The sequence below is a fragment of the Pongo abelii genome, chromosome 15, assembly GCF_028885655.2.
Source record: "Pongo abelii isolate AG06213 chromosome 15, NHGRI_mPonAbe1-v2.0_pri, whole genome shotgun sequence".
NCBI lineage: Eukaryota > Metazoa > Chordata > Mammalia > Primates > Hominidae > Pongo > Pongo abelii.
In genome coordinates, this window is record NC_072000.2 from 98,674,780 (window position 1) to 98,697,817 (window position 23,038).

At 44.8% G+C, this 23,038-nt stretch overlaps 1 protein-coding gene across 1 annotated transcript; it reads right to left on the reverse strand.

Annotated features, from left to right (window-relative positions):
* Positions 1-2,742: 2,742 nt before the first annotated feature.
* SERPINA6 (serpin family A member 6) lies at positions 2,743-21,862 on the reverse strand. Its single transcript, NM_001132481.1, is given in 5 exon segments — positions 2,743-3,098; positions 4,568-4,715; positions 8,227-8,497; positions 12,535-13,166; positions 21,793-21,862. Coding segments are annotated over 4 exon segments (1,218 nt in total). The 5' UTR covers positions 13,148-13,166; positions 21,793-21,862; the 3' UTR covers positions 2,743-2,912.
* Positions 21,863-23,038: the final 1,176 nt, after the last annotated feature.

A 23,038-nucleotide genomic window follows, 5' to 3' on the forward strand; every position in this document is an offset into this window, starting at 1 on the left:
AAATTTTTGGAACCTACTCATCTGACAAAGGGCTAATATCCAGAATCTACAAAGAACTCAAACAAATTTACAAGAAAAAAACAAACAGCCCCATCAAAAAGTGAGTGAAGGATATGAACAGACACTTCTCAAAAGAAGACATTTATGCAGCCAACAGACACAAGAAAAAATGCTCATCATCACTGGCCATCAGAGAAATACAAATCAAAACCCCAATGAGATACCATCTCACACCAGTTAGAGTGGCGATCATTAAAAAGTCAGGAAACAACAGGTGCTGGAGAGGATGTGGAGAAATAGGAACATTTTTACACTGTTGGTGGGACTGTAAACTAGTTCAACCATTGTGGAAGTCAGTGTGGCGATTCCTCAGGGATCTAGAACTAGAAATACCATTTGACCCAGCCATCCCATTACTGGGTATATACCCGTGGGACTGTAAACTAGTTCAACCATTGTGGAAGTCAGTGTGGTGATTCCTCAGGGATCTAGAACTAGAAATACCATTTGACCCAGCCATCCCATTACTGGGTATATACCCAAAGGACTATAAATCATGCCGCTATAAAGACACATGCACACGTATGTTTATTGCGGCACTATTCACAATAGCAAAGACTTGGAACGAACCCAAATGTCCAACTATGATAGACTGGATTAAGAAAATGTGGCACATATACACCATGGAATACTATGCAGCCATAAAAAAGGATGAGTTCATGTCCTTTGTAGGGACATGGATGAAGCTGGAAACCATCATTCTCAGCTAACTATCACAAGAACAAACAAACAAACACTGCATGTTCTCACTCATAGGTGGGAATTGAACAATGAGAACACATGGACACAGGAAGGGGAACATCACACACCGAGGCCTGTTGTGGGGTTGGGGGGAGGGGAGAGGGAAAGCATTAGGAGATATACCTAATGTAAATGGGTGCAGCACATCAACATGGCACATGTATACATATGTAACAAACCTGCACGTTGTGCACATGTACCCTAGAACTTAAAGTATAATTAAAAAAAAAAAAAAGAAAAATCTAAAAAAAAATGAAAAAGATGAATTCAATCATTCACCAAACAGAAACAGTGTTCCTGGCGCTGTAGGGGGTAGGATCATATTAGCTCAGTGTTAGGGCAACTGCCATAAGATGGCCCAACCCCAGCCTCTACCTGGGGTTTTGCTTCAGTGCATGTTGCTTTCGCAATTAGAAAGGAAAACCAGTGAATGTTGGAACTGATTCTGTGTTACTCTGTTTTCACACTGCCATAAAGATACTACCTAAGACAGAGTAATTTATAAACAAAGGAGGTTTAATTGACTAATGGTTCCACATGGCTGGGGAGGCCTCAGGAAACTTACAATCACGGCAGAAGGGGAAGCAGACACGTCTTACTGGCAGCAGATGAGAGGGATAATGTGTACAGGAGGAAATGTCAAACAATTATAAAACCATCAGATCTCATGAGAACTCACTATCATGAGAACAGCATGGGGGAAACTACCCCAATGATCCAATCACCTCCCTTCCTAGACACAAGGGGATTACAGGCTTCTCCCTCCACATATGAGGATTACAATTTGAGATGAAATTTGGGTGGGGACACAGAGCCAAACCTTATCACACACATCTGCTAAGTCTCCTCCTATCTTTCTGAAGTAAGACTCCACTGTTCACCCACAACAGGCTTCCAGCGTCAGCTGCTCTGGTGGGAGCCCAGAAATATCCAACCCAGCCACCCGCCAGGAAATCTTAAAGACTAGAAACCTTAAAAGACCTTCAGTATCTTAGCTCTCATGGACCTGGCTGGGATTCTGTCTCTTTCCCACATGCCTTCCTGCACCGCCCTGACCCCTAAGACCCATGACAAATTAAAGATGCCACGTTCGTCTGCAGTTGTCAGGGCTGTTAAATCAAGTTTAGCCTAAAGTTGGCCTAAAGGTTTCTCAGTACATCATGAACTGTAACAAGTGGAGGGATGAACAGACCGTAGCCTACACTTGTGCCAGTCACCGAGTTTTGGCTGATCAAATGTAGCCAAATAAGACAAACATCAACCTATAACCAATCCGGCTGTTTCTGTTCCTCGCTTCTGTTTTCTGCACATCACTTTCGTTTTTCTGTCCGTAAATCTTCCACCACGTGGCTGCACTGGAGTCTCATAGCTGAGGAGGCTGTCCGATTTGCGAATCATTCATTCCTCATTTATACTTTAGATTTAGTTCAGCTGAAGTTTGTCTTTTATTAGGGAAGAGGGGAGCGTTTGTTGGCCAGAGGAGTTGCCCCTCCTGTGGCAGTACCAGGTGTTATGACCTGAATGTTTGTGTCTCCCCAAATTGATACATTAAAACCAAATCCCAAAGTTGATGGTGTTAGAGTTGGAGCTTCTGGGAGGTGATTAGGTCATGGGTAAAACTCTCATGAATGGGATTAGGACCCTTATAAAAGAAGCCCCAGAGAGCTTTCTCTGCTGTTTCTGCCTTGTGAGGACATAGCCAGAAGATGCCACCCCTGAACCAGGAACCGACCTTCCCCAAAACCCAACAAGGCTGGCTTCTGATCTCAGACTTCCAGCCTCCAGAACTGTGAGAAATGCATTTCTGTTGTTCATAAACCTATGGTGCTTTGTTATGGCAGCCCACACAGATGAAGACACCAGGCCTGGGGATTTGCAAACACCACTTTAACACAGTAACCTCCAGAACCCCCCTGCCCTTCCCTTTAACCACACTGGTCATCAGAGTCGCAATGACATTTATTAAAAGATGCCTAAAGGTAGACACAACTCTGGTTGGAGGGAGAAGAACTTGGAGGAGATTGGGGGAAACCTCCCGCTCTCCAAAACATTTCTGTGGGATCCCTGGTGCCCAAAGTCAGACAGTGCTGAGGCTCTGGGTGGGTGGTCTCTTACGCTGGGTTCACAACCCTGGCCAGGAAAAGGCTGCTCCAAGTGAAGTGGTCGAAGATCATGATGATGAAGGGCTGGTTGAAACGCAAGATGATAGGCTTGGACGTCAGGTTTAGGGTGACCCCAGTGGAACCAGCTGTGTCCACACCCTCCTCATTGAGTTGCAGCACAGCTTTATGGACCACCTGTTAGGTACAGAACGAAGATGGGTAGTGAGACCTGCTGTGCGTTCTCGCTTTCCTGACTCATTGCTGGGACACCTCACGTCCTTGGTTTTAGGAAGGTAAATCCAGGGTCAGAGAAGGTCACTTGCTGGATTCTTATCCAAGTGGCAGCCCCAGGATTACACAGCCCAAGTCTGTCCACCTCCAGAACCTGGGCTGCACATACACTTCCTATAAAAAGGGCAGATTGGGCCCATCACATGGAGATTAGAGGTCTCATGGCTTGAACTGGGCTTCACTGTCCATGTTGGGCGCTTCTTACTATCCTGGGGTAGCGGAGGGAGATCTTGCTCCCTTTCCACTCTGCTGGGTAAATGCTAGGATTCGAGTTATGCAAAGTGCCTCTGTCTGTTCTGTTTGGGAAAGCTGAGGCAGAATCTAAAAATGTAAATCTTTGACTGTTGATATGTCCTTGTTGTGATCAAAATTAGGAGGAGTTCTGAAGTCAGCAAAACGTCTGCCTAGCTTGTATCAAAAGACTCTGGTAAACTCATAACCTGGCTAAATAAGTAACAGGTGATATTGGTGAGCTCACAACACCCTAAGGGGTGGGAACTTCCAACGACTCTTTCCAGCAAGCACACTCAGGCTCTGGTGGCTCTGTGAGTGGCACCCATGGCTAGGAAGAAGCTGAGCTGGGATTGGAACCCCTGCAGTGTGTTTTGAGCAGATGAGGTTTTGAGTCAACAGGCCTGAGATCAAACATCAAACTGTTATTTACTAGCTCTGTGACTGTGGGGAAGCTGCATACCCTCCCTGAGCAGGAGATTCCTCATCTGAGAAATTGAGATAATACCTGCCTTCTGAGAAGCAGCTGTGTTGACTCAATCCACTCACACAGCATGCATTTTACTGAGCACATATTACGTGCCAGGTACAACGGTGGCCACAAAGTCCTTGTGTCTTGAGGTCACGGGCCACACATCTGAGTAACGGGGGCATACACAGGGCCTACACAGTTTGGGATACATAGTAGGTGTTCAGTAAAAATTTTCTGAATGCATGAATAACAGAACATAAAGCTGAAGGATTTATGTAATTGAATGGATGTAATTGGGTATAAGGCTCAATGTGATCCCAATCAGACCTTTACCACTTTTCCTGTTTCTTTTTGCCAGGGGTCACTCACAGCTCTGCCATGACAACTGGGTTTTCACAGTTCCCCCTGTGTGTGGTCTGGTGGGATGGGTAGATGCCTGGGCTGTGGCCCTCCTGTGTCGATAGCTTCCTGTGTGATCTTGGGGATGTCATATTTTCTTGCTGAGCCTCCATTTACCTCATGGTGAGACGAGGGGCTTGGACTCAACCTCGGGTTCTCAGCCAGGGACCTAGAGGCTCATTCATGAATGAACTCTGTGCCACTTCCTAGTATTACATTTATATTGTGAATTTTGGAGGGGGAAGAAAAGGTGGGTTCTCACGACATTTACCTTTGATGACTTCAGCTGGGCGTCCTGGGTGATGCGTGAGAAATTTGCCTGGTTGGTGAACAAGTCTGCAATGCCCATTTCCTCCAGCACATCTCCGAGGTCATAGACTCCAGAGATGGTGACCTTTGGAATGTACAGGTCCACCTGGCTGCTCAGGGTAAGCAGACAGAGTTAGACATTCCAGGGCTGGGCCTGGCAGAGGGGAGAGCAGCACCTCTTCTCCTGGCCAGACTCTTATTTCCTTGTGCGCTCCCTCCAGCTCCTGCCCTCCAGCCTGACTTGCTCTTTGTGGGTAGGAGAAGGGACAGAGCAGGAGGCCGGATCTGTCTCTGCCTCCATGACACAGGCAGCTTTCCCACAGGGCCTCTGAATTGCACATTCTTTTCTTCCCTGCAATTCCTTCGAGCTGATTCCACCTGGGATGCAGCTGGACCGTGGAGCATTTAAGACAATAGTCCATAAAGAAGCCTTTTTAGTCCCAGGAGAACCCCTGCTAGAAGCAGAGGACTGGAGGGAGCACCCAGCTGGGAGCAGTGGTCCCTGGCTCAAGCTGTGTCATTAATGCTGTTTGGCCTTAGCCAAGTCCAGCCCCTCTCTGTGCTAATGTCCTCACCTGCACACAAAGGTGGTTGAACACAGGCTCTCCCAGGGCAGGTGGGTGCTAAAGCTCTGTGATTCTGCAAGAATCTGATTCAGCTGGCAGTTTCTAATGGATGAAGCAGGTGGGGTTTCTAGAAAGGTAAGTGGGGTCACACTAGGGGCAGCACGGGCATCTACGCTTTTTAACATGTCAAGGCCTTAGTGTTATTTTAAAATTCTTCTTGTGCCTTCTCCTCAGAGGGAGAGCAGATGTCTAAAACACTGAAACTAAGGGGTGTCAGTGAACTCGCACCGGCTCTCTGGGCAGATGGGAGGGAAGGCACGAGACCCTCTCCTCACTGAGCAAAAGCAGCCCTGAGTGAGGCCTGGAGACTGGCAACCATCCCGTGTGAAGTGGAAGCCATCCTTTTCTAAAGGAGAGGAAGAAGAACCAGAAGCGAGTGGGTGTGTACCTTCTCCAGGTGCGGAAATAGTAACAGAAAGTAAAGAAGGGAGACCAACTTATCCCAAACACGTGGTCTATGTTTTTACTTTTTTTTCTCCTCTCTCTCTCTCTCTCTCTCTCACACACACACACGTGCACATACACACATACACACCTATGAAGTCGGAATCAACATCTTTAATTTCCAGGTTGAGAGACCAACACTTAAGAGAGGCTGAGGAATTCCCCCAAAGTCACCCAACTGGGAGGCAACAGAACTGAAAAGGCCAGGACTAGTTTTGCCATCTGCCGCCTGCTGCGTTGTTGACAGCTCTCTGAGAGCAAGGTGATGGGGCTTTAAGGTACGTATTATTGATTAATGTTGCTCACATTGAAGTGTTTTCATGGAAAGATTATTTTTGGTGTAAAGAAAGATAGATAGTCCTTCCCATCATTTTCAGTGGAGTATGAGCTGGAATGCATTGTTTGCATCATGGTGCGTTATCACCCCCTTGTGGTATTACACCTAAATTACAGGTTTTCTTTGGTGGGTAAAAAGGAGGAAGAGATGGCAAATGGATCCCTAGCATCACCCAGACACAGGTTCACACCCACGCATATACATGTGTACACACACACACACAAGTGTAGTCATGGATGGTTTAAGAACTGTGTCCTCCACATAGCTATAGGGGATTGCTCAGAAACACAGGGCTGACCGCATGACCTCCCTACAGGAGAGAAGTCAAATTCCCAGACACTTCCATGTGCATTCACAGAACTGGATGAACTTCTCTAGAAGCACCCAGCATCAAATAGCTCTCTGAAGGTATCATTCAAAATGAAAACAATCTGAAACCATAAACCACAAAACCTACATATTAATAAAGTAGAGGAACTTCCTCCTATATTATCTACTGCAAAATTTTTAGACCACAAAATTTGTCCAAGCCAAATTTGTCTTCTTCATTACTGCTGGCCCTGCATTGCTGGCACTCTGGGCATGGTCCCCTGATTTCATGTCGGGTCTGGAGGCCACTTCCCAGTGGCTGAACTTCCATTCACACTCAAGGCAGTTTCAAGGGAAAACAACCTGCTCTGCAGCCCTTCCCTATTCCCTGGGCAGAGTCAGGCATTCCCACCTCCCAGCCAGTGGCATGTTACATATCTCTCTCTGTCTCTCTCAGAACTCACATTGTTGTACCACTATTAATTCCACCAGAATCTGTTTTCTGCTCTAGAGTACATGCCTTTAAGTGCTCTATTTTGTCCTATTCACCACTCCATCCCCTGTGCTTAGCTAGGGCATGGTACATAGCAGGTGCTTCTGTTTATGTGCATTGAATGAATGAGTGAGTGAAATGCACACTGAATGAATGAATGAGTGAGTGAGTGAATGAAATGCTGCCTGATCCACCAGCCTTCCTGAGCTACTCCAGATCTACATGCCCACTCCCTCCTCAGCATCCCCTCTGCTTCTGAGTCTGCATCAGCCCCCCTGCCACCAGGTTTCATGCTGGTTGGCATTTTCTGACTCTTCTGCACAGATGGAATTTGAATCTCCCTGAGAGTAAGGACCATGTTCTAAGAACATCTCCTTCCTCCTTTAAGGTGAGGAGCAGGGCTGGGCACTTGCATGACAATAATTTCAATTGCTCTCTAGCTCAGGGGTGCTTGGGGGGAAAATGTCATTTGTTTGTCCATCCATCCATCCATCCATCCAACCATCCACCCATCCATCCACTCACTCATTCATCAATTTACTTATTCATTCATACATTCATTTACTCATTCTCCATTCACTCACTCACCCACCCATTCACTCACCATTCTATGCACTCACTCACTTATTCATCCATTACTTCACTCACTCATTCATTCTTCCATCCATTCACTCACCCATCCATTCATTCACGCATTCATTCATTCATTGCTGACTCACATCCTCAGCTGACCTTGCCTGAGTGTCAACCCAGCACCAGCCCCTTGCTTGGGCCTGAGGTCAGAGATAGAGGGAATCCATTGGCCGCTTCTCCTCCTGGCTACTGCCTCTTCAGGATATGCAGCCCTTGCTTTCTTTCTACTTTCTCGCTTATTACCTACTTTAGCCTTGCTTTCTTAGTTGTTTACTGATGATTGATTGATTGAAGAGTTAGATGCCCTGAATGACTTAAGAACCATTCATAGATTTTGCATTGGCTGCATGATGTATACAGAGGTCATTTTCACTATATTTCTATGGGGTCTCCCAAGAATCTTTAGCAGGGCGTGGTTTCAGGTAAGCAAGATAACAAAATGGGTAAGTGTGTAGCTCGGTGGTTGGTGAACTTACTTTAAGAAAATGCTGCAAAAATATGACAATGCAGAGGGTATGTATGAACCTCACAGGGAAAGGGAACCTCACTCTGTGAAATGCCCCAAAGTATTTTAGTGTTGATGGACAGATCAATAAGTAAGTGTGTGCTCTAGATTAGGGAACCTTACAGCCTTTGGGGGCCCAGGAGACAGGAAAACAATGAGCCCTGGAGGGTGAGTCCAGGGAAGGAAGGATGCCCCGGCATACTCCCTTTCCACCTGCCCCACTTTCTGGGGACACGTGCATTGCAGAAATCAACACGATGGCTGGAGGCCTTACCTGCTGGTCAGGCCTGCGGACCACCTGTTAATCGTGTCCCGGCTCAGTGCAGCGATGACCGTGTTCATCTTCCCCTTTTCCGGAAGGATGAAGAAGACAGTCCCATTGCCCACGTAGTTCAGCTGCACCAGCTGGCAGGGGAGCTCCGAGTCATGAAGGTAACTGATGGTGCTCGACTGCAACATCATGGGCACCTTCACCACAGTCGTCTCGTCCACATAGAAGTTCTCCTCCCTGGTGCTTGCCAGGTCAAAGGGCTGTGTCCATGTGCCTAGGAAGAGGAGGAGACAGGTCTGTAGGGCAGAGAGGAAAACACAGTTCCAGGTGACCTCACGGGCCTACTATCCAAGTGACACAGTGGCCTTCTGCATGCCTGGAATGTCCCCATTCAAGCCTCAAGGGTTTTTAGGTAAGATATAAAAATTCCCAGAAATTTAAAGCCTGTTTCATCCTCTACTTCTTGGAGTGGGTTGAGTATGAGCTCTGTTTCTGAGATTGGCTTCTAAACAAGGAAGTAGGGAGAGACCAAGAGGGTGCTGGTCCTTGGATTTGGGGGTAGGTCAGACTGTGCCTTGGCTCCCCATGCCTAGAGTGGGTCCCAGTTCTGAGGGCTCTGGAAGTGGTGCTAGACCTCAAGTCTCAAACTCAGAGTCCCTGGTGGGAAGTGAGGGGGCCATCTCCACCCCCGCCAGCCTGGCCGGCCCAACTGAGGCTCCTGACCCTGCTGAATGGTCCTTCCTTCTAGGCCACGTTGTCCTAATGAAGAGTCAGGGTGAGAAGACTCCTTCAGGGTCACAGACTCCCACCCCCAGCAGGCCCTCAAGTCCCATCTACCATGTTCCAGGGTGCCACCATCCAGCTTGTTTTTTTGCCTTGAGATGGAGAGCTCACTACCTTCACAGATGGGACTTGGCGGTACTGGTCAGCTCTGATGGGAAGAAAATTGCTCCTCAGACTGAGCCAAAGCCTGCCTGATTGTCCACCACCAGCGAGACCTCTTCTGTCCTTCTGCGCTTATTCCAGACAACTGAGTCCACCTGCAGGAAACTTACCTGGGCTGAGTGTCACAGGGTCTCTCTGCTCTAGGTGACATCTCCCCAGTCTTAAACTGATGACTGAGGCCCTTGAGTCCAGCAGGTCCCAGGTGTCCTGGCTGCCATTGACCACAAGCCCTGAAGCCCTTGCCAGGCCACCATTTCCCAGCCAAGGCTCCCTAAAGTTGGCCAGAACATCACTCCAGGTAGCCCCTTCTCCATCCTACTGTCTGTGGGATCTATGGATTGCTCAGCCAAAATTCTTGGTTCTGAGACAGCCACAAACCTCTTGTAATAGCTACTTATGGAGACAACAGGGAGAAGCTGATGGATGTAGACAAATCAGCCATGGCTGTGGAGTCTAGAGACACCAGAGCTATGCTGGTCCATTCTGAATGACCTCACTAACCTTGATATCTGCAGACACTGACCAATGGTAGTAAACTCACTGTCCGTCTGTCTCACGGCAAATGAGATCATTTGAGGGTTCTCAAATCATCCTCCAAAGGAGGTCTAAAATCCTCAGAACTAGAGGGCAGTTGTATTTTGTGGCTAACTTACAGCAAAAAAAACAAAGTGGGTAAAATATTTTTCATTGTTAGGTTTTTTTCATCCTTAACATTTTGCTGCTTGCTTTTTATGGAGTATTCTTTTCTAGAAGTAAGCATAATGTATATAGTTTGACACAAAACAAAATACAAAATGGGGTTCAGCCTCTACTTTAAGGGATCTATTCTCAAAACGTCCTAGGAGAATTGGTGGTAGAGAAAGAATTTACTGGGGACAATCCGAGAGAGCAAGGATGGCTCCTCTGGAAAATCTTTTAACAATATTTTTAATGTTATTTAAAAAAAACTGTCAAGAAAGTCCAATAAATAAATAACACATCAGGTGCTGGGCACGGTGGCTCACACCTGTAATCCCAGCACTTTGGGAGGCCGAGGCGGGTGGATCACGAGGTCAGGAGATCGAGACCATCCTGGCTAACATGGTGAAACCCCGTCTCTACTAAAAACACACACACACACACAAAATTAGCCAGGTGTGGTGGCGGGTGCCTGTAGTCCCAGCTACTCAGGAGGCTGAGGCAGGAGAATGGCATGAACCTGGGAGGCGGTGCTTGCAGTGAGCCAAGATTGTGCCATTGCACTCCAGCCTGGGCGACTGAGCAAGACTCCATCTCAAAAAAAATAAAATAAAAATAAATAAATAAATAAATAACACATCAGGGCCATTTTACATATTCTACATTTAGTGATAATAGCTACACTAATCTTGATTTCTGTTTATTATCCTGGCTTGCTAGAAATATTTCAGAGTATTTTCCCAGAGGTTTTAACCAAACACTTGTGGATTCGTTTTGTTGTACTATAGAAAATCTGTGTACAATGAGGCATTTCACCTCCATCAATGTCTGGTCCTGCATTCAAGTGTTCAAAGTTTCTCTGATTTTGTAACTTACAGCTGTGATCTCCTATCCACTTAGCCCCAATGTGGTCCTGAGGACACTGTGAAACCTCGTGCAGAATGACACCAGGCCAGCACCCGTTCCATCAGCACCCATTCCACCGCACGTGCTCAGGCCTCTCTCAGGCTCAGGAGGGCCCTCCCTGCACCTGGGTTTACTGTGCCTTTTCCCCAGATTGTGTTGCCTGAACCTCTGTGCAACCACTGCTGAGCTCCTTCCATGCACCAAGCATTACACAAGGGCACTGGAATCTCCCAAAGAGACAAAGATACCCTGCACAAGAGTGCACAGTCTCGTGGGGGAGATGGTCTATGGAATTTGTGGGAGCACACAGAAGAGTTTCTGGGCAAATGTTCCCAGCCTCCCCGGCCCTCCCATGGTCAGGTGTTAGGAAGGCTGCCTTTGCCTGGTCAGCCTCTCAGCCTCACCATCCTGCGAGGAGGGCAGCCTCTGCTGGGAGTTCCCAGCCTTGTGCTGGAGAGCAGGAAAGGCCCAGAGGCAGGTAGAGAAGAAGGACTTGTAGAGATGCTAAGGCACTCCAGGCAATAAGGAGGCACAGGACGGGAGGGGAGGTGGGTGCAGTCTGATGGGAGGCCCTGAGAGAGAGCTGGGGAGGAGGGGAAGGGGGCGTGAGGAGTCCTGGCTGGGGATCACACTCCACTGATCTGATGATCTTGTCGAGAGACACATATTCAATAGTGATACTGGCTTAGTTTGCTTATTTTGGTGGTTTTACCTGAATTCCTTTGAATATGATTGCTAAACTGAAACTCAACCACTTGGGTGCTAAACAACATGTTATGGCAAGATGATTGCCCAAACAAGGCATGGGCAAACTGTTGAGCATGCCTATGAGGACAAAGGATTTCCTGGGTGAATCTGGGGAGGCTTCACAGAGGAGGTGACTTTTGAGCTAAGATTTGAAGTGAGGGAAGATGTTTTAGGCAGTCAGATAAATTGCAAGAGGGCTCATGAGACAGAAGAGGCCTGGGCTTTGTGGCAGGCAGAATAACAGCCCTCCAAAATGTCCACATTCTAATCCCCAGAACTTGAGAATACGTTAGCTTTCATGTCCAGGGGGAATTAAAGATGAGAGGGAATCACAGTTGCTAATCTGCTGGCCTTGAGATGGGCAGGCTATTCTGGGTCACCCAGGGAGGCCATTATCCAGTGTAATCCTGAGGGTTCTTGTAAGTCAAAGAGGAAGGCTGGAAAGTCAGAATCAGAGAGATGTGATGAGGGAAGCAGAGTGGGAATGATACAATTACTGGCTTTGAAAATAAGAGAGGCCCACAAGCCACGTGGCTTCTAGAAGCTGGAAAAGGCCTGGAAGTGCATTCTCCTCTAGAGCTTCCAGGTTTTTATGAACAGGAAGATTGAAAAACTGAAGCAGGACCTGGTCAGAGCAGTGTGTGCAGGACAGCTTTGGGGGCATCTGGGAGTTCCCGAGGGGGTGGGTGGGGTTCTGTCTAATTCTAGGCCATTTTTCCAGCCCCTGGCCCAGTGCCTGACAGTCAGCATTTGTGGAGCATGAAGCAGCCAGACTGTTCATGGTTACAGGTGTGGGCCCCAAACCAACCTGCCAGAATGTAGGCACATTGCTCAACCCTTCTGGGTGTCATTTTGATCTTTTGTAAAATAATATAATTCCACCTACCCAACAGGATTGTGGTGAAGATGGAGATTCCCAGATGTGTATGTGCTTTACAGAATCAAAGACTTTGCCCAAGAGTGTGCCCTGGATTTTAGCGGCTGTTATTCTTGGCCATAGTGGATGGGCCTTCAGACTGGGATGGGTGGGAATACCTTTGAAGAAGATATAGTTGACCAGGACGAGGATGGCTGGGCTATCCAGCCCTGACAACAAGTCGGCAATTTTCCCCTGTGTCTTACTCTTGACATAGCTGTTGATCTGTCTGCTGGCTGTTGCCCAGTCCTGGAAATTCATAGCCAAGACCTCTGACTCATAGTAGTGCTTGATGTCTGCTGAGAATGACTCCAGCAACTCCAGGCTGCCATCAAGAAACAAGGCATTGCCCATGGTCATTTCTAAGCTGGTGTCTGACTCTGCAAAGAGTTGGTGGAGGTGCTGGAAACCCTGGTGGATCTCAGTCTCAGACCTCCCAGTGAGGTTGAAACCCAGGCCCTGGAGAAGCTGGGCCCGTGTGTGGCCACAGGTGCCCAGGGACAGCATAGCTAAGGCCATGGAGATGCTCACAGGGGAGATGAAAATGTTCTTCTTGGGACTCAAGGCCACTAGGTGCTTATACAGGCTGAAGGCAAAGTCAACGTTGGCTGAAGCCAGGCCCCGGTGATGGTTACTCATGTTCACATAAGCAGTGTTAGGATCCATGGCCTGGACGGTCCAGAGGCCACTGGTGGACAGCCAGAGAAGACAGGTGTACAGGAGGAGTGGCATTGTCCAGTATAGCCAGGCCCTGCCAAATCAGAAAAGCTTGTTAGATGATATGGCAGTCTCTGAGTCAATGGGGCGTAGTGCAAGAGGAGGCAGGCAAAAGACCCCATTCAAGCTCCAGTTCCTTCCTCTACACTGGCTGTGTGACCTGGAGCACATCACAGAGGGTGCTGGACTTCAGTTTCCTCATTTGGAGATATGAATAACACCCGTTATGGTTTATCCAGTGCCTAACAGGTACCCAACACTGATCTAGGTAGTCTGGCTATATTCAGTCATCTAACCATTACCAAAATACTCCTAAAGTAAGTATTATTAACCTCATTTTAGGCAGGCAGAAATAGGTGCTCAGAAAGGTTAAAACCCACCCAACGGATATGTTCAAAATGCTGGAAGAAAAACAAAACACAATTAAAGCATTCCCAGAAAAACAAAAGCTGAGTAAGCTTTTTTTCCACAATACCTACCATGCAAGAAATGAGAGGCATTTTATTTCCGATTAAAATGAAAGGACACTGGACAGTAACTTTAAGCTGAATGAAGAAATAAAAGACCTCTGGTAAAGGTAGATGCATGGGCAATTATAACTTACGTTTTTGGGCACATGATGCTTAGATATAATTTGTTACATCAGTAACTGGAAACAGGTAGGAAGAGAGCTACAAGGAAGCAAAGCTTTTGTATGCTATTGAAGTAAAGCTGGTTATATCAAATATATTATGGACTAAATGTATTATGAGCATACATATTACATTTTGGTTTAATTTATTTTCTCTATTGTTTTTCTATTCTTGATTTTATTTATCTCTGCTCTGATCTTTATTATTTCCTTCCTTCTGCTATTTTCCAGTTTAGTTTGTTCTTTTTCTAGTCCCTAAATTATAAACAAAGACTAAAAATTATTTTTACACATTAGCCTTCTAAAATATGATCCAAATATATGCTGTCTACAAGAGACTCATTTTAGATCCAAAAATGCAAATAGACTGACTGAAAGTGAAAGGATGGAAAAGTTACCCCATGCAAATAGTAATCAAAAGACAGCAGGGGTGGCTACACTAATATTAGACAAAATAGATTTTGAATTAAAAAAGTTCCAAAAGACAAAGAAGGCAATGACATACTAATAAAGTTTTCAGTACAGCAAGAAGATATAACATTTTTAGTTCTTCATTTCCTATATTACTGTCCTTTTTTGTATTTAGTTTTTGTACTGAAATGCTTTTTTGTATTGAAACACTTTAATAATTCTATTCTCATCCCTTTGTGGTTATTATGGGGATTACATTAACATCCTAAATTTAACACCTGAATTTGAATATATGCCATTGTTTATTTGAGATCTTCTTGTTTTTAATGTGTTTATAGCTTTACATTTCTATCATCACACTGCTTTCACTCATTCCATAAGTTTTGGTATGTTGTGTTTCCATTTTCATTTGTCTTTAATTATTTTCTAATTCCCCTGGTGGTATCTTTTCTGATCCTCTGGTTGATAAAGAGTGTGTTGTTTTTCCCACAATTTGTAAAATTTCCAGTTTTCCTTATGTTATTATTTCTAACTTCATCTCATTGTGATTGAAGATACTTAGTATGATATCTGTCTTTTTAAATCCATTGACTCTTGATCTGTAGCCTAACATAGGGTCTATCTTGGAGAATGTCCCATTTGCACTTGAGGAGAATGTGTATTCTGTTGTTGTAGGGTGTTCTGTATATGTCTGATACATCTAGTTTTTACTGTGATATTCAAGTTCTCTATTTTCTTACTTATTTTATGTCTGGTTGTTCTATCCATTGTTGAGAATGAGGTATTGAAGTGTCTAAATTGCTGTGGAACGATTTCACCCTTCAATTCTGTCCATTTTTGCTCAATTTATTTTTTCCCAGACACACTCAAAAATAATGTTTTACCAGCTGCTAAGGTTTGAATGTTTGTGTCCCCACAAATTCATATGTGGAAACCTATTCATGGGGGCTCTACCCTCATAAAAGGAATTAGTGCCTACATAAAAGAGGCCTGTGGCAGTATTTCTGGAAGAAATTGGCACATGAATCAGTAGATTGAGTAAAGACAGCCACCTTTACCAATATGGGTGGGCATTTTTAATCTATTAAAGGCTGGATGGAACAAAGAGGTAGGAGAAAGGCAAATTCTCTCTTCTGTCCCTGAGCTGGATGTCTGTGTTTGCTGGCCCTGAACACTGGGCCTCCTGGTTCTTGGACCTTTAAACTCTGGGACTTAAACCAGCAGCCTTATTAGGCCCTTTTCCTATTGTGGAGCTGCACCATTGGCTCCTCTGGTTGTCAGGCCTTCAGACTCAGACTGAATTACATGGCTGGCTTTCCTGGGTCTCCAGCTTGCAGATGGCAGATTGTGGGACTTCTCAGCTTCTGTAATTACGTAAGGCAATTCCCATAATGCCTCCTCTTATATATATTTCTATATATCCTATAGATTATGTTTCTCTGGAGAACCCTGACTAATAGAATGGATTAAATTAATTTTGAGAGCCTATTAATAGGATTATATGCCATATCGAATTTGGATTTATTTCTGTAATGCAAGGATGTTTCAATGTACAAAAATTGATCAGTGTAATACATCATATTAACAAAATAAAAGAAAAAATCACATGATCATCTTAATTGGTGCAGAAAAAAGTATTTGACATAATTCAACACACCCTCGCATGATAAAAACACACAACAGATTGAGACAGTCAAGTGTAAAGAGGTGCCTGGAGAACATTCAATTGGCCTGTGCACTGGGAGAATGGGGTGGAGCTGTGGGAAGTTTGTGCCCTTTGCAGTGGGGAGGAGCTTGGCCTCTCTCTCCTGATCCGATGTGGTAATCTGGGGATTCAATCAGTGAGATGAGGGCCTGTTAACAGGCTTTGCTGTTACAACTTGCTGTTACAAGTAACAACTTGCTTTGCTGAGTTGTTTTCCTTTTCGCCCAATAAATTCCATTTTATTCACACTTCAAAGTGTCTGTGAGCCTAATCTTTCATGGCCATGTGACAAGGACCCCGTGTTTATTTAGCTGGACTAAGTAGAAACTCCTACAACATAATTAGTAATAGAAGAAAACTACCTCAACATAATCAAGACTACATATTTATAAAACCTTTTATACTCAATAGTGAAAGACTGAAAGCTATTCCCCGAAGATCAGGAACAAAACAAGGATGCTTGTTCTCACTAATTTTACCTAATATAACACTGGAATTTCTAGCCAGAACAATTGGGCAAGGAAAAAAAAGGTATCCATATTTTAAAAGAAGAACTAAAATTATCTGTGTTCACAGATGACATGATCTTCTATGTACAAAACCCTAAAAATTCTATAGAACTAATAAACACATTTAGCAAAGTTGCAAGATATAAAATCAAAACACTAAAATCAATTGCATTTCCCACCACTAACAAAGAAAACAATTTGAAAAGGAAATTAAGAAAACAATTCCATTTACAATAGTATGATAAAGAACAAAATAGGGATTAATCAGGGAGGTAAGAGACATACACCGAAAAGTACAAAACAGTGCTGAAGGCAATTAAAGAGGACATAAATAAATGGAAAGACATTCTGCATTCATGGATTGGAAGAAATTGCTAAGATGATAATACTATCCAAGGCAGTCTATAGATTCAATGCAATTCCTATCAAAATTCCAGTTCTGTATTTCACAGAAATAGAAAAATTTATCCTAAAATTTATATAAAAATCTCAAGGGACCCAGATAGCCAAAACAATACTGAAAAAGAACAAAGTTGAAAGTCTTGCACTTTCTGATTTCAAAATTTACTACAAAACTATAATAATCAAAACAGTGTGGTACTGGCATAAAGACATACATATAGACCAATGGAATAGAATACAGAACCCAGAAATAAGCCTTGTATATGTAGTAAAATGATTTTGACAAGGATGCCAGACCATTCAATGGGGAAAAGACAGCCTTTTCAACAAGTGGTGCTGAAAAATTGGATATTTACGTGCAAAATAATGAAATTGGACCTTTAACACCATATACAAAAATTAATTCAAAATAGATCAATGACCTAAAGATGAGTTAAAATTGTAAAAATCTTGGAAAAAAACATGGGGGAAAAACTTCATGATATTGGCTTTGGCAATGATTTCTTGAATATCACCCCAAAGCCATGGGCAACAAAATAAAAAATAGACAAATTGGACTTCATCAAAATTGAAAACTTTGTTCATCAAAGGATACTATCAATAAAGTAAAAATGCAACTCACAGAATGGGAAAACATTTGCAAATTTCATATCTGATAAGGAATTGATATCCAGGATATATAAAGAACTCCTAAAACCCCAAAACAACAAAAACAAAACAAATAAACCCAGTTAGAAATGGGCAAAGGACTTGAGTGGTCATCTTTTCAGAGATAACATACAAATGGCCAGTAAGCACATGAAAAGATGCTCAGCATCACTAATTATTAGGAATATCAAAACCGCATTGAGATACCACTTCGTATCCATAGGGATGGCTACTATAAACAGGCAAACAAAACAGAAAACAATAAGTTGGCACACCAGGCATGATGGCCCGTGCCTGTAATCCCAGCTACTCTGAAAGCTGAGGCGGGAGGAATGCTTGAGGCCAGGAGTTTGAGACCAGCCTAGGCAACATAGCAAGACTTCATTTCAAAAAAAAAAATTTTTTTTTAATTTAAATGTTAGCATTGCATGTGGGGAAATTGGAACCCTTATGCATTGCTGGTAAGAATATAAAGTGCTACAATGTGTGGAAAACAATATGGCAGTTCTTTAAAAATTAAACAAATCATCATTTGACCCAACAATTTTGCTTCCAGTATATACACCAAAGAACTGCAAGCAGCTAGTCAAGGAACTTGAATAGATAATTGTAGACCAAAGTCACAGTAGCATTATTCACCATAGCCAAAAGATGAAAACAACCCAAGTGTCTATCAATGGATGAATGAATAAACAAAGTATGGTATAAACATACAATGGAATACTATTCAACTTTAAAAAGGAATGAAATTCTGACATTTCCTACAACATGGATGAACCTGGAAGACGTTGTGTTATGTGAAATGAGCCAGACACAAAAGGACAAATAGAGTCTAATTCTACACCTACAGTAGCCAAATACATAGGGACAGAAGTAAAATTGTGGTTACCAGGGGCTGGGGCAACGGGAGATTGGGGAGTTATTGTTGAGTGGGTATAGAGTTTCAGTCTGGGATGATGAAAAAGTTCCGGACATGGAAGGTGGTGACGGTGGCACAACCATGTGAATGTACTTTTATGAACTGTACGCTTGTAGTTAAAATGTTAGGTATTATATTTTCCCACAATACAAATTTAAGGAAAAAAGTAAATATAAATGATTTAAAAAGAGTTCCATAAGAGCAATTAAAAAAAATCCACCCAAGGTCGGAATCAGTAAGTGGACACTGTCTGCCTGCAAGGTTAATGGTTTCAGGCCCTGTGCTGTATGGAGCTACCTGTATCACAATAAATACAGGATGCTTACAGGAGAAGCAGGTCTTACTGCACCACCCACTGTTGAACCAGCCACTCTGGGTGAGGGGCTGGGAACCCTCATTTAAACCAGTGCTCCAGGAGGCTGTGGTGTGTTAAATTAAATTAAAGATGGGCTTAAGCTGCCTCCTCATGTAGCAAACTGTAACCTAGCTTAATATGTAAAGAAACTGCACCTAACTTGAGAGTATATTGTTGTAACAAGTAACCAAGTCTCAGCCAATCATAGCAGCTGAACTTTCAGTCAGTCACAGTCTGTGAACTGCTCAGACATGTTCAAACAAGGCAAACACAGAGCTGTAACCTATCAGCCTATATGTGTATGTCACCTCCTTCTTCTGCCTGTAAATACTGCCTACATTGCTGGGTGGCACTCTCTGAACCTTACTGGTTTAGGGTGCTGTGTGATTCATGAATTGTTTCTTTGCTCAAATAAACTCTACTATGTTTAATTTGTCTAAAGTTTTCTTTTAACAGTTGTGCTCCGAGTGTGGGAACCACTGTTCTGCTCTGGAATTCCCTAGAGGCCCCTTCCCTGGTGTGTTCCAAAAGTAGAATCTCAAGAAAGACAGGTGGGAACTCCCCCCCAAAACCCTTAGTTCTCCTGAGTCTTCTTTCAACCCTCCTTGCGTGTCTCCCTTATCTCACCAGGGTGGAAAACAACCCCTGTTGGCTGCTCTAGCCCCTAGTTCTCTGCTTTAGATAATAGAGGCAGGTGTGACCTGCTCCCCACTCCCCGCGCCCAAATGATGGGCTTTATTGAATTCTCCATCGGGTTTCTGACTTGGATTTTTGGGTCCTTGGGACAATTCTTTCCTTTTCCTGGGTTTTGTGGCAGATCAAGCTGGATTGGGGCCCTAGCACTGCTATGTATGAATTAGGTGATGTGGGACAGGCTATTTAAACTCTGCCTCAGTTTCCTCAGTATAAAATAGAGCTGATAATAATACCTCTAGCCTTACCCATTTTCTGGTGTTTGTCCCTTCTCCAGTGCCTCTGCACAGCCTCCTCATCTCTCCCAGGACTCAGCAGTAGCCCCTACCTCGTTTCCCTGCTTCCTGTTCAACTTCCTCCAGCCCTTTTATCCATCTGCAGCTGCATCTTTTTAAATTCTTGAAAATTCAAGCTGATCAGTTCTGCTTTGAAGTTTTCAGGGACTCCCCATTGCCCACGACAAGGCTGATTCTCACTAACGTAGCCCAGGGGGTCTTTGTGACCCAGTCCCTGGTGACAGTTCTGCCTCCAGCCTCAAATCTGGCCCTTTGGGGTCTCAGCCACAGCAACACTGGGTGTCAGGGATTCTTCCAGCACACACCAGCCTTTTATCCCACTGTGGGGCAGGGCAGGGCAGGTCACATCACTACAGGGCAGGTTACAGCAAGACAGGTCACTGCAGTTCCCCAGGGCAGGTCATTTTGATTCTTCCATGTTTGCTGAGCCCAGCTCTGGACTGGGAGCAGGGAACAAAGATGGACCTGTCTCAGTACTGCCTATGTGGCTCCAGTCTGTAGGTCCCTCATCTCCCTGCCTCACCTGGCTCACTCGATCTTGTCCTTTGAGACTCAGGTCCCAGGTCACCGCCTACAGGAAGCCTTGCATCTGTGCTTCTCCATGGCCTTGCCCCATGACAGGCAGTGAAATCTTTGCTTAGCTTTGGTCACTGCCATATCTGTCTGGGATCTCCTCTCGGGCACAGGCCCTGTGCCGTATGATGCCAATGGTAGGATGGGCTCCCATCCCTTTCCTGCCAGCTCTGGGGAGATTGCATGCCTCACCTTCTCCTGTGTTAATTCTCTAAGATAAGGGTGAAAACTCCATCCACCCCACAATATTGTTGTGAATACCAGACGTGGCTGTTATCAGTGCTTGGCTTATGTGACCTCACTTAATGGGTCATCCTGAGGCCCATTTTTCAGATGAGAAAACTGAGATCCAGGGAGACAGAGTAACTCCCCCTGAGCTGGAATTCTAAGCCTAGATGTCTGGCATCAGAGCTTGTGCCATGCCATTCTGCCTGTCTCTACAGAAAGCAAAATGATGAGTAAAACAGCTCTTAAGAGTGCCCAGCCATGGCCAGGTGCGGTGGCTCACGCCTGTAATCCCAGCACTTTGGGAAGCTGAGGTGGGCGGATCACCCGAGGTCAGGAGTTTGAGACTAGCCTTGCTAACATGGTGAAACCCATTTCTACTAAAAATACAAAAACATTAGCTGGGCGTGATGGCGTGTGCCTATAATTCCAGCTACTCGGGAGGCTGAGGCAGGAGAATAGCTTGAACCCGGAGGCAGAGGTTGCAGTGAGCCAAGATTGCACCATTGCACTCCAGCTTGGGCAACAAGAACGAAATTCCATCTTAAAAAACAAACAAACAAACAAAAAAGTACCCAGCCATATAAAAATGCAGAGTATCAATATTATTCATGCATTTCATGTCACGTATGCCCTCTTTGTTCCTCATCTCTGAAGAGACTCACTTAGTAAATATTCACTGTATTCTCTGTTTTCACAAATGCCCTGTGAGCCAGGCACAGTTCTTGACCTTCTATAGTGAAACCTCATGACATGTGGTATAATGCAGATAGTTCTGTTCTCCGTGCATTATCTCTGCCCCAGGTCACTGAGTGAGGAGCCGTGGTGGAGACACGTCTGCATGACGTGGAAGAATACGTCTGCACTGGGCCAGCTGAGCCCTCCCCGGCCCCTACCCACGGCCAGCATCCTTCATCGGTGGTGCCGACTGGAGCAGATGCATCGTAGCTCGCAGGCTGCGACTCTGTGGCTGTTGTGGCCGTCTGGCTGGGCTTAGGGGCATCAATCATGGCAGTGGACGAGAATGGTTCTTAGCTACAGCCCTCTGTGTCAGCCCCCTGCATGGCAGGAGCCCAGGGGACATCAGAACCCCTGTGGATGATTCACAGACTCTGGGATCTGGAAAATCCTAACAAGATTGCCTCATAACACTGCTGGCTGCCCTAATGTTCAATGTACCATTTAAAAAAACAAAACATCTCAACAAACCAAACAAGCAAGCGAGCTGCAGCCATGGCTTTGCTCTGGAGGCCGGGCAGGGGGAGGAACAGAGGGTTCTCAGGTGTTACTCACAGTCTGCGGTGGGCTCAGGCTGTTTCTGCTGGCTTGGTCCTGCTGTCCTGGACCCTAGCATGTGTACAGTAAGCCTGCGGTGGATGCTGCCTGTTAAATTTTGTTTGCCAGCTTCCTGGGTGGTTAATGGTTAGAAGGGCCAGTGGCCTTCACCGCTTGGTAGTCCTCTCCCCCAAGTCATTAACCAATGGGAGACTTTGTCAGGAAAGTTGAGTAAACACAGTAATGCTGCAAATTAACTTTGCTCTGCATTCAGTTCTATGAAGTTTTTTTTTAATACCAAAATGTGGCTGGAGTTGCATCAATGTGGTTGCCCTGTGTCAGTTGGCAGAGAGGTCTTAGGTGCCCTTAATTAGCACCAAGGTGCAGATACTTGTAAAAAGAAAAATAGGTGTTTGGCTCCAATTGGGGATGACTTGGGCAAGGTCCTGCCTTCCAGGGGTCTTAGTCTGGTCGGAGAGACAGACATGGAATAATATCTGCCGAGTGCTTCCTCTGGATTATCTCACGAAATCTTCACAATGACTCTGTGAAGTGGGTACCATTATCACTCCTCTTTAGATAGGAAACTGAGCTGCATGGAAGTTAAGTTAAACTCCCTTGAGATTCAAATCCAAGACCATTCAACTCTAAAGTCTAGCACCTTCCCCTTTCCCCACATTTTATTTTTCATCAGTTTTCTTTGGATTACAGGTGACAGACATCAAATTTGAACTGCTTTAAAGCAAAAAGGAATGAACGAGAGGTCCAAGGGTGGAAAGGACTTCAGGCATGGATCTATGGAGTTCCAAATCAGGCATCAGATCTCTCCTCTTTCTCTCTCTCTGTTTTTTTTTTATTCCTTCCTAGCTCTGCTTTCTTCTACTTTATTCTGTCTGCACTGGGGACAAAGGTGACCACTGTAGCTCTGGGTTATTTAGTTCTAACTGGTTAGTTGATATCAGAAGGAGAGAAATTCTCATTTTTCTTAATGTTCATAACAGTCCCCCCCAAAAGTCTATGGCATGGTTGTCCCCCTTTGGACGGATTGATCACAGTGTGGAGAAGGATGAGGCATTGTGAATGCCTTGCTAGAGTTCTTTGCTCTCCATTGGGTTGACAGCATCACTGCTTCCATCCAGAGATGAGGGAAGCTCTTTCCAGGGGAAAAGAGGAAAGTAGGGCCTACAACTGGGTCTGCAGTTTTGGAGACACCTTAGTTTTGTTGCTATTTATTGGTCTTTTCAAGTTTCCTATCCTATAAGGC